Here is an 11,818-nt window from a genome sequence, read left to right on the forward strand (position 1 = left end):
GAGGCGGTCCAGGGTTCCACATCTGGGACCATTATTCCTCCTGAATCCAAGGGTTGACGATTGGTGGAATTCTCTCTAGAGAGGTAGTCAAAGCGGACCCCCGTGCCTGGCCCCCGAGGAGCTCCCAACCCACCTCAGCGACCTCTTGGAGTCAGTGGAGGGCGCCATTCATTCGTGATGATGAGGGAGGACGGCCAGTGGGTGCTCCAGGCAGGAGCTGAGGAACTGGACAACGTTGTCTTCTCCTTCAGCTCCCACTCCCAGGAATGGCCTCCCTCTTTCTGCCGTCAGATTCCAGCTTTTAAACCAGTTTATGCAGCATTTCAGCAGCTTTTGAGGTATTTTATCATGATTGGGAGGTTTTTGGCATCAACACCAGAACAAAGTGGGGAAAAAAATGTCAGCAACTTTGACAACTTTTAGGAAACATTTATTCAAAGAGGTTCTTATTGTTTTCTTGTCCCAACTTCCATATAAATTAACACTGGAGGAGGGGCTCATTGTCGTACTGCGGCGAGCCATCAGGCAGGATTAATATGGAGGAATGTAAAGAGTTTCAGCTTCAAGACCTTATTTTTCAGTGAGATGAAGCATTCGCAAATTGCACATGTGCAAGATCTACTTTTAAAAGTGTAAAGAGCAGAAATGAAGAGAGAGGCTCATCGAAGTCCAGATGCTGGTGGCTCTTAAAGTGTCGAAGCATTCAGGTGCCAGGGGTGGTGTAAAGTGCAGACTGAGGCCCCTCCTTCACCAAATATGCTCTCCAAGCATAACAAGCCAGGATTTAAAAAACAAACAAAACACCAAAACACAATAAAAAGGGACTTTTCAATGGCGTGAAACCCCCCCCCCCCCCCCCCCCCCCCCACCCCCCACAGTGCCGACGGAGCTGGTCGGCCATCTTCCCCCCAGATGAGGAGGAATAGCCGTCATACGACAGGATTGCTGCGGTCTGTCGTCTCCGTTTTCTTTAGCTTGCCCTTCCGGAAGGTCTGGATGGAATTCAGCAAGGCGTTGCGACCTCCGCCCGCTCCGTCGGGAGAGGCCAGGGGCGGGGGAGGAGGAGGGGGGGGAGGAGGGCAGGAGGACGAGGCGTCCACCAGAGGCGCGGGTGGAGGATCGGACCGGGCTCCTACAGGAGAGACGGAGAGCTATAAAACCCCATTTCATTTAAAGGCCTCAGTAACGCCAGCCGGGCCCCCGTCGCAAACGTTGGGCCTTTAAAACTGGAATATTACAAGATTTTATTGCCGATACAATGGAAATATAGCTGAAAATGAAAGTTGTTGTGCTCCCCAGCCTCAGATGAAATCCACCTGTTCTGTCAAGGCCTCAGAGGTTCGGTACAGAACAGGAGTGAGCACCGAGCACGGCCGGGACTAAGGAACACGCCAGACGGGTGGGGAATGAAGCTGCAGAGAGGGTTTAATGTTTCACGAGACAACAACATCAGCCATGTTGGGAACATGGACGCTTCAGGGGCCGAGAAGGCTTGGGCCTGTGCACGTGGCACTTCCAGACACACACACAACATTACCTGTAGTGGACGGATGTGTGGGGGAGGAGGGGCAGGTGGGAGGGGAGCTGGCTCCAGACCCTGGAGGCAGGCAGAACAAAGGGGGTCACTGACGGACGTATGCGTGACCGGAGGCGTGCACGCCTGTTTCAGCGCGCACGTCTTTGAGCAGTACAAGACAAGCGTACCGGAGTTGTTGTTTCTGGCGGAGACGTCTTCTTCGGTCTCACAAGCCGTGCGTCTGGATTTCTGAACAAAAACACAAGCAGGTGAGGTGTTGCTGAAGCAGGAAGTTTGGGCTTCCCACTGTTGGGAACACTGGGCCGGCAGTGGGAACACTGGGCCCCCGGTCAGCTGCCCACCTTCCTGGCCAGTATCTTCCTCCTCGTCCTCTCCTCATCGGAGCCGTGGTGAGACTGCGCCCTGGTCAGCCTCCTGTGCTGATGAATCTGCAAACACGGCGAGCCAACTTTACCGAGCGGGACTGGGAACGCGGCGTTATTACCGGAACGTTCCGTACCACTTTCTGCTCCTCCTGCAGCCTCCTCTCCCCACTCTGCTTCGCCATCTTCACGGCCTCTTTTAGCCTGCTGGAAATCTGCAGGAGTGGATGGAGACGGTTTTGAGTCGTCATCGTTTTTGCCCGTTTTGCCGGATCGTTCTATCTCGGGGTCTCGGGCCGGAATTCCCACCCTCCGCACACACAAAGCACTGACGATGGACCCGCCCCCGAGCTAGACAAGCTTGATGGAACTGTTTCCACCAGGCTCCTCCTAACATCAAATCAAATCAATCTTTATTTATGTAGCGTCTTTTACAATCAAAATTGTTTCAAGGCGCTTTCCAGAATCCCAGGGCCTAACCCCAGACAAGCAACAGTGGTAAGGAAAAACTCCCCTTTAACAGGAAGAAACCTTGAGCAGGACCAGGCTCATGTAGGGAGGGAGGACCCTCCTGCTGATGGGGGGTGGGGGTGGGGGGGCTGAGTAGAGAGAGAGGAGAAGGGGGGAGGAGAGGAGAGGAGAGGAGAGGAGAGGAGAGGAGAGGAGAGGAGAGGAGAGGAGAGGAGAGGGAGAGGAGAGGAGAGGAGAGGAGAGGAGAGGAGAGGAGAGGGGAGAAGAGAAGAGGGGGGGAGAGGAGAGGAGAGAAGAGAAGAGAAGAGAAGAGAAGAGAAGAGAAGAGAAGAGGGGAGAAGAGGGAGAAGGAGAGGGAAGGGAGAAGGGGGGTGAGAGGGAGGGGAGAGGAGAGGGAGAAGGAGATGAGAGGGAGAAGGAGATGAGAGAAGAGGCAGAAGGAGAAGGAGAGAAGAGGAGAGGAGAGGAGAGGAGAGGAGAGGAGAGGAGAGGAGAGGAGAGGAGAGGAGAGGAGAGGAGAGGAGAGGAGAGGGGGGGAGAGGAGAGGAGAGGAGAGGGGGGGGAGAGGGAAGGAGAGGAGAGGGGAGAAGAGAAGAGGGGGGGAGAGGAGAGGAGAGGAGAGAAGAGAAGAGAAGAGAAGAGGAGAGGAGAGGAGAGGAGAGGGGAGAAGAGGGAGAAGGAGAGGGAAGGGAGAAGGGGGGTGAGAGGGAGGGGAGAGGAGAGAAGAGGCAGAAGGAGAAGGAGAGAAGAGGAGAGGAGAGGAGAGGGAGAGGGAGAGGAGAGGAGAGGAGAGGAGAGGGAGAAGAAGGAGGAGAGGGAAGGGAGAAGGGAGGAGATCGCCCACCCCCCGGCCTGGTTCAAGGGAGGAGGACCCACTGATCCTTTGACGGTCCTCTGTCTCACCTTGATGGGTTTTTCTGACGGCTGCAGATGGACGTCGCTGAATAACCTGAAAAACACAAACCGGAGTCATGGGCGAGGGAAAAAGCGGCGTTCTCTCGCCGCCTCAACCCAGAGACACCGTCCAAAAGGGTCAGTCACTCACGGCGTCTGCAGGAGCTCCGCCACCGTCGGCATCCCGCTCTTACAGGCTTCCGTGGACAATATGGACTCCAGCACTGGCACTGCACACACACACACACACACACACACACACCAACATGGGAGATCAACCCTGAGGGAGGGAAGGACTTGGATTCCCAAACGCCTGCGTGGGAACGCACTGACCTACTGCGGCATACGGCACGGCGGGCGCATGATCGATGGGGACGGCGTCGGGCGGTTGGCCGTAGGTCATCTCGTAGAGCAGATGGCCGAAGCCGAAGACGTCCACAGCTTCTGTGGACTGCGGGGAGAGGAGCAGACGGCCGAGTGAGCGCCAACACCTCTGCCTGCCCTGGAAGGAGGCGTCGAGCGTACGTTTATCTTCCTGTGCTGGGTGAAGGCGGCGCGCAGAAAGGAGGGGACGCCCAGGACGCCGTTCTCCACGTCCACCAGCCGGCAGACGCCGTCATCCACGATCACGTTGGAGGCGTGCAGGTGACCGAAGAACATGCCAGCGTCGTGGAGCGCCTTCAAGCCCTTCACAAACGGAATACATCCCATAACATCCGTTATTGCAGCTGGATGCTCCGTGCTCGTGGACGCGTGTGCACGTTCGGGTACCTCCAGGATCTGCCGGCCATACTTCTTGATGTCCTGTAGCTCGAGGCCCTCTCTTTTCTTTGGGTTACAGTACTTCTTCAGGTAACACTCTTTGGGTTTCACCTGCAGGGACAGCACAGGTGGAGTGGTGCCAGACACACGGCCGGCCTTCCCAATTCCTTCCTTCCTGGATTTGCTTTTTAAAATGGTAGTCTGGCCCCTTTTGTTGGAACGTTGACTAATGAATAATAATAACGAATCTCCAAAAGTTTCAACGTTCCCTTATTAGCACCTTTGTTTTCAACCACCTTTGATTACCGGGTCCAAAAGTCCAACAGGGTGTTTTAGCCAGGAAGTGGTGAATGTACCTCCCCTGAACCCGCCCCTCCGGTCCAACAAAGGTCACGTCCCACCCCAAACAGACAAAAGAGATCTTTTTGAGGAGTTGTTGAGGAGTACCTTACAGATGTGGTCTCGCAGGGAGCCCTTCTCACTGAACGGCCTGATGAGCAACGCCGACGACTCGCTGAGGCTGAAGAACAACAGCGGGCACAGGTACGGAACCTGGGGGGAACCAAGCGGGTCCTGATTACAACTGCGGCTCGATCTCCTCAGAATCCATGTTGGTTCTTCCTCACTAAAGGAGAACATCCAGGACTAAAGGACTAAAGTGGCGTCTGGATGCCGTCGTGCCTGTGCAGCCATTCCAGCTGCGCACACACACACACACACACACACACACACACACACACACACACACACACACACACACACACACACACACACACACACACACACACACCTAGGTCGACCTTTGTCAGGACTTTATAGACACCATCACAACAGAAACCCAAATCTAACCTTAAAACCAACATCTAACCCTCAAGCAGACCTTTGAGGACCAAACAAGGTCCTCAGTCCCCAAACATGCAGGTGAAACCTGCTCCTTTATTTAGCCCCCCCACCCCCCCACACACACACACACACACACACAGACGTACGGATATGCCGGACAGCCACTTCATGGCTGACTGCAGGTCTTTGTCTGACAGGAACTTATGAGGACCCAGGTCCACCTACAACACACAAATGTTATTAAATATCAGAATTTTAAACTGAGGACACCACGAGGAAAGAACTCCCTCTTGACTTGCTAAATAATCTGTTAACCATAAGTGAGTTGTCAGGAGGAAGTCAACTTTCCTTAACTTGGAGGCAAAGGGCCAAGAAGACGAGCGATTCCTGTCGGTGTGCTACTCACCCAGCTCAGCAGGTACCTTTCTTTGGGCTGCTCTTTGTTTTTGACTAAGAAATATTTCTTCCTGATTCTCCAGCCTGCCGAGACACACAAACGCAGAGCAACTTCATCTGGCTCTCGGACATTTTCGAGGCTTCCGCCCGTCATCCCGACTGCACACAGGCCTGTTTACCACTCTAAACATGTGTCATACACCCGCTACACATGTGCAGATGAAAGGAATCGGGTGATGCGGTAGAGCCTGCATGCTACAGGTATTAGCCACCATGATTAGCGTCTCACTAACTTAGGGTAACGACTCTCAGTCAAATATTGACCTCACCCATGTCTCTGAGAGGCTCCAACACCTCCCATTTTAGGTCTGACCTGAAGAACATGGAGACCTGCTGCAAGGCGATTTCTGAAAAACAAATGAATCCAGATAACTTTCTCCATTTATAAAACAATGATACAACAAACTCGGTTATTTAAAAAAAAGCTAAGTCATCAAATCTGAGCACCTGTATCACACACACGTTTCTCATTATGCTAATTTCTCCAGCTTCCTTTGACCGCAGTGATGCCTTTATGAGTGAAATGATATATTTTTATAATTCTACAAGGTTTTCGGGGGTTTAAAGGTGTGAAAAGCACCATCCACCTCAAAGTTAAAGAGCAGTCCAGCTTCAACTTGAGTCCGTAACATATTTGGAGTATTGACGAGGGTACAAACTATAAACCGTTGATTACGTGGGCCTCGATGGTTGCTGCCCACCCTACCACGAGGGAATAGAACCAGGCTGTGTCTATAAATAGGAAATGGGATACGCTGCAGGAAAGCTTGTTCCTGAGGAGCAGGTGGAAGGATGAAGCCACACGAGCAGATTCACACAAAATAACTCCACCTGGATTGAACCCGGCAGATTAGCGCCTCCTGCAGGAGAATTGCTGCATCTTTCAGCTGTTATTGAATGAGCAGCTGCACTTTTCTTAAACAACCATGTTCACCTGGTCGTGGAAAAGCTGCTGGGCTCCATCCAGCAGGAGGGACATCCAAGGAGAAACCACTAACACTGGGATGACAGCTGTCCCGGGACTGCTGCAGGTCTTCAGCTCCTGGTTCAGCAACATTATGGACCCAAAGATACCGGCCAGCTCCTTCCCTGATGGAAGAACCTGGTCTCGGGCACGTTCCAAGGTTCCAGGATTCCAGGATTTGTCAGGCTCAGATTTGACAGAGTGGTTCAGGGGGTACGAGACGTCACGTCCTCGCGTGGACGCGCCACCAGGGTGGCAGGAAGCTGCAATTTCCCTTCTGCTTTTCAACAGAGTGTTGGACAATTTCCAGTCAGCTGGAGGCGGAAGACTTGAGAAGCAATAAGCTGATTCTCATTCCCACCTACTTTTGGGTTTTTTATTATTACGGTGGTTGGGCCGTATTTGCCTTGAACGACGAGCCTCATTTTGGCCCATTTCGACGTGTATTGGTAGAAGAGTGCTGAAGCCTCTGAGCAGGAGGACTGAAGGAAGAGGAGACTTGTGCATGAGCAAGAGAGGAGGCCCCCGCACCGAAGGTTAAAGAGGGAGCAGGCTATCACCGGGTTTTCCCTTAATCAGCAGGAAGCGGCGTTTCTCTGTGGTCATCGGGGGTCATTTCAATTTTGTGCCGTTGGCAAAAACGCTGCGACACTTCCTACAAAACCCGTTTGCAGCTAGCGCAGCAGGTTCCTGCCGTTTGGGATTTCACCTCGCAACTGTAAGCCTGCGATTTGGCTCCTGGTCTTTCCTCCAAACAGTGACTTCCCAAATTTAATCAACTCCTGTGAAATAAAGTATCTAAATTCCATTCGCACCACTCGTGCGCTCACAGCTCTCCGCTAATGTTATTGAAAACTAGCAAACACTACAGTAACCATGGCTACGTACAGTCGTTCTGAGCCTGTAAACGAGAGTGCGGTGAAAGAGCAATCGTACCCGTGTAATTGGCAGAGTAGCTATTGGGATCCAGGAACTTTTTGACAGGCAGGGAGCAGGAAAGCAGGGGGTGCTGGGTAACTGAGTCCAGATACGCCTGTAGTCCTCTTTGCCGTTCTGCTATGAACTCCCTGTCCATGTTTCCAATTAGCTTCTTGGGAGGAAGGAGGAGACCGATACCACAAACCTGGACAGACAACGATCAGGTCAAACACACAGTACGTGCACGTTTGTTGCAGCCGCCATTCTCGACAAAAGACGTTCGGGATCGAGAGCTGAACCGAAGAACGGCTGCGACGTTCTGGACTGAAGGCAGCTGGAGGATGAGGGAAACGTCTCCAGATTCAAACCCTGTGTCAGTACTCAAACGTCAAATTATAACCAGAAAGAAAGACGAAAACAACAACAATCAAGCGATTGCACGTCGACAGAGGTGTAGCTCACCATCAGGCTGTTGTTCAGGAGATCAAAGTCACTGTAGCGCCGCGTCACCTGCGTCAAACACACCGTTCCATCAGTCGGGTTAGCGGGATTTGAGCTGCTCATTAAAATCAAAGGAGGTCCCAGGTTTACCTGCCAGCTGTTCTCTGGAGACACCCCCCTTTGGACTCTGATGATGTATTCCTGAGAGGAGAAAGAGCGTCAGCCTTTATCAGCGACAACCGCAGAAAGAGGTGAGCCAGCTCGTGACCTGCTGTCTATCTGGATCATGTGACTGCTTCACAAACACCCCCATTTCTGAAATAAATAGCCCAGGAGGAGAAAACACGCCACCGACGGGGTGAAATGTGGGTTCAAATAACTCAATCTGGAGCACGTAAAACAGGAAAGAGAGGATTACAACACATAAAGGGATTGAATCAGATAACAGGTAGCGTTAATAGGCTCCCGAAAGGAGGAGTTGGTGGTTTAGAGCAGCATAAAATATAGAAGACAGAGGGAAATCGTCAGGAAACACTACAGAAGGGCACATAAACAGGCCCATCGATGCGTCCACGCGTGGATTTGGCACCTTTCTCCATCGTGCGTCGGTGCTGCGCGCTTTTCTGAGCCCAAACCACGACGTCAAGTCAAATAAGGAACAAGAGCAAAGCAAAGGGGCAATTTCTCTCCGGGTAGAAAAAGAAATGGGGAGGGGGGGTTTAAATCAAACCTAATTTAAAGATGTAATAGTGTTTCCTGAACCCATGACCCTCTGAAAGCAAGATTGCGCAATCCCAGCTCACTCCCGGTGACGAGCCGCTTCTTTAGTCGTGCGTATTTCACTTTTAGCCTTAAAGACTTTTCACTTTTAGGCTTAAAGACTCGCCCTGCGTTCACCAGATGACGCTCGGCTCGCCCGTGAAATCCGGGATCAACACCGGGACGGCGGGCGATGGTCCCGGCCGAGATTTAATGACACCGGAGCCGCCGATGATCGCGTGGAATCGGCGGGGAATATTCACAATGATCGAAACGCGGACGCCAAACGTCACATGTAAACTTTGAAACCATCTCCTCTAACAACAACAACAACAACAACAATAACAATGACGGCGTCAGTGATTTCAGCCTCCCTGGATGCGCCCATATCAGCAAAATCTGAAGACCCCCGTCGGAAAGTTTCCCTCTGCGTCACCGACGGTCGGTCGTCCTGACCGCGTCGGTCCAAAAAAGCTGACATTCCCAGAAGGATCGCGATGGAGAGCAATGGAGGCTGCCGATGGCGGCAGCTCCAGCCCGGCCGCCGACACACGGAACTTTCTGCTCGGTCGACACTCACCGTGTGGGACTGGGCATTCTGGCTGGCTTCGATCACCGCCGTCAGGGGCACGGTGTCGTCCAGCAGCACCTTGCCAGAGGACGGCTTTTCCATGTAAGTCATCCCGCGACGACGGTCTCGCTGGGCCGTGGAGTTCTCACCGAGGTGTCCTCCCCCTCACAGGACGAGGGACATCCGCAACCTGAGGCCCGCGGACGGGCTGCTAACGTTAGCTACGCCGGAACCAGGAAGCTGCCGCGTCATCGCGCTGCTCCGGCGCTCTGATTGGACGATAGAGAAACCCACGTGATCCTACGTGATCCAGGCGCGTGCGGCTCACGTTAGCTCAAATTTAAATAAACAAATAAATAAATGAATAGTAGCGGTAATTTAAATGTATTTTGGCATTTGTTCTCTTTGTCCAAATTCACTTTTGTCCAATCATCTTAAAGAACCAGTAAGAAATAAAACAGAAAGTTGGCTCGACATCACACTGTTGAATTTATTTATTTTTTTGTTACAGTCATCTCAATGAAAATCTAAACGAGCCACTGATCGACAAGCAGGGGTGATTTAGAGATGAACCTGTGAATCACCTTGAGTGTAAATTCTCTAAAATGATTGTCTGCCAAGTTGTGTGACAAAATGAAACCAGTGAAGAGTCTGAAAATGCTCCGTCCAGCGTGTCCAAAAGGCCACGGTGGGTGTGAGAGACAGATAGAGGACATTTAATCCCAATGGGAGAAGCTCCAGAGGATTTAATGATTCCTGGACAAATACAGCAACCAAACATGCAACAGTTTCACAATAATAATAAATTTCCCCCCCATTTTAACCAAACCATGCACCCTTCCAGGGTCCAATAAGCCGGTGAAACTAAAACTGTAACTGACCTCCAGCTGTAAGAGCCCAGAGAGAATGATCCGCGTTACTGCTGAGGGGCAGCAGAGGTCGCGGCGCTGCTGCCGCCCTGCATCATCACCGTGACTTCTCCCTCCATCACCACTTTATCCTTGACGGAGCAGGACACGGTCAGGAAGGCAAAGGACATCTTGATCTTGCAGACTTTAGCCGTGGCTACCACTTCCTCGTCGATAAAAACTGGTGCAGGGAAGCGGATTTCTTGGTGCAGGAGCACGTGGCCGCGGCCGAGCATCCTGGCGCCGATCACTGCTGAGATTAAACCATTAACGAGAATACCGTGCACCACGGGCTCCTGGAAGGAGGTGGTCCTGGCATACGCAGGGTCCAGGTGGAGGGGATTCGTGTCGCCCGTCAGCTTGGCAAAAAGCTCCACATCGTGTGCAGAAAAGGCCTTGGTGAGGGAGGCTTCCTGACCCACGTGGAGGAGCCGGCTGGGAGGAGATGCTGTGGGGCGGCGCGCGAAACCTAGCCAGGGTTTATTCAAGATGCTCCTCCACGTATAAGTCATCCTCACCGCTTCTGCATCAGTCCAGCAGCAGCTCCCGGCTGTTTCCCGTCAGGGGCAGCAGGAACGACGACACCTGATGTTCAGACAGAGGAGAACCTTTGTTGTCACTTCTACAAGATCACTTCAAGCGACTCAGCCGATCGATGGTCTGCTAACCTGCAGGACTCTGAAGGCACAGGCCTGGCTCTGGTAGGAGCCCAGCAGAGTCAAAGAGCTCCACAGGTTCACCAAACCTCTGAAAACATGTATGATAGGATGAGCGAGCCTTGGACAGGATGAGTGGACGTTTCTTCCTACCGCCACGACTCACCGACTGGGCACGCGCAGGAATGCCGTGCGGGTGTCTTCGCTGTATTTTAAAACATCAAAGTCCAACGCTGCTCCCACCTGGAGGTTATAAAGCATGAAGATGTGGGGAAATGACAGCAGAGAAAGCCAACGTACTCTCTCAACGTGCTCTTACCTCTCCAAAAAGACTTTTCAGCCCTGTGATGATGAAATGCTTCAGTTCAACAGCACTCACTTTGGTAGACTCATCTTCTAGTTCACTAAAGACACAAAAATATTAATGTGTCACTTCATTGTGGCTCTCTTCTAAAAATAAACACTGGTTAGAGAAAAGCAAACGTAAACTCACAGAGAAACCTTCATGTAGTGGTATGGAGAAGAGTTCTTTAACACAACCCGCTGGTAATCAGACTCGTGGCTCTTCTTGGCACCGTTCATTCTTCTTATTCCCCCGTAGAACAGCAACCAGGACCGGCCTGCAGGAGCGACAGGCCCCGACCACCACAATGCTTTTCTAAACGAAGGGAAGGGCATTTTGCTGATTAGATTAAACTTTATTGTCATTACACATGTCACAAGTACAAGGCAACGAAATGCAGTTAGCATCCAACCAGAAGTGCTTAAGTAGCGAATAAAACTGTGATGGGTATATACAATATATGCTCTCTTTACTTTATCTAAATCGCTTTAAACACACTTTCCATGCACACTTGAGCTGTGTTTTGCATCCACGGGATAATTTAGAGAATTTCGACGTTCTTCCTCCGTTTTGTGAAGAATAGTAACACTAAACCATCAAGTAGTAAAGTGTAGTTTTCACATATTTCTCATATAGATCTGTAACGGCTGAAAATCCAGACAAGAGTCAACGCGCGTGGCTGAAGCGCGACCCCAAAAGTAGCAGACTCGAGGTCAAATGTATTTTAGTCCCTCAGTTAACCTAAATTAAATGGTATCCGCTGAAATAACACGCAGCCGGCGCTGAAAAATACCTGATTCAGAGGTTGAGGAGAGCGGAGGGGACAACCTGCGGTAAACACGGAAGCGACGCGACGTCACATCCGCCGGTCTGAGAGACGACAGTGCGCATGCGCGCTCTTGCTGAAGGAGCGTTCATTGCAAATAGGCTGTC

At 51.7% G+C, this 11,818-nt stretch overlaps 2 protein-coding genes and 1 long non-coding RNA gene across 7 annotated transcripts; 1 reads left to right on the forward strand and 2 right to left on the reverse strand.

Annotated features, from left to right (window-relative positions):
* Positions 1-408: 408 nt before the first annotated feature.
* Positions 409-9,241, reverse strand: pxk (PX domain containing serine/threonine kinase). The gene is made up of 18 exons (XM_003973000.3): positions 8,988-9,241; positions 7,799-7,849; positions 7,670-7,717; positions 7,226-7,412; positions 5,595-5,672; positions 5,276-5,349; positions 5,016-5,090; positions 4,474-4,578; positions 4,036-4,137; positions 3,790-3,951; positions 3,598-3,715; positions 3,416-3,494; positions 3,274-3,319; positions 2,037-2,114; positions 1,879-1,965; positions 1,705-1,765; positions 1,538-1,597; positions 409-1,132 (listed from the first exon to the last, which is right to left on the reverse strand). Exons 1-18 carry the CDS (start codon positions 9,087-9,089, stop codon positions 930-932), a joined length of 1,716 nt encoding a protein of 571 aa, XP_003973049.2. The 5' UTR covers positions 9,090-9,241; the 3' UTR covers positions 409-929.
* On the forward strand, positions 7,675-9,454 carry LOC115246974 (uncharacterized). Its single transcript, XR_003886079.1, has 2 exons — positions 7,675-8,096; positions 8,521-9,454. It is a non-coding gene; the product is annotated as an uncharacterized lncRNA (long non-coding RNA).
* A 12-nt stretch (positions 9,455-9,466) lies between these two features.
* rpp14 (ribonuclease P/MRP 14 subunit) lies at positions 9,467-11,816 on the reverse strand. 5 transcript variants are annotated; one of them, XM_011613549.2, is made up of 6 exons: positions 11,679-11,816; positions 11,036-11,200; positions 10,862-10,946; positions 10,709-10,785; positions 10,555-10,633; positions 10,275-10,471 (listed from the first exon to the last, which is right to left on the reverse strand). In XM_011613549.2, exons 2-6 carry the CDS (start codon positions 11,122-11,124, stop codon positions 10,415-10,417), a joined length of 387 nt encoding a protein of 128 aa, XP_011611851.1. In that variant the 5' UTR covers positions 11,125-11,200; positions 11,679-11,816; the 3' UTR covers positions 10,275-10,414. The 5 variants fall into 5 exon arrangements, with proteins under 5 accessions (XP_011611849.1, XP_011611851.1, XP_029683009.1 ...); XM_029827149.1 differs by lacking the exon at positions 11,679-11,816 and adding an exon at positions 11,388-11,662; XM_011613548.2 differs by lacking the exon at positions 11,679-11,816 and adding an exon at positions 11,384-11,662.
* Between the last annotated feature and the right edge of the window lie 2 nt (positions 11,817-11,818).

This window comes from Takifugu rubripes, chromosome 19, assembly GCF_901000725.2.
Source record: "Takifugu rubripes chromosome 19, fTakRub1.2, whole genome shotgun sequence".
NCBI lineage: Eukaryota > Metazoa > Chordata > Actinopteri > Tetraodontiformes > Tetraodontidae > Takifugu > Takifugu rubripes.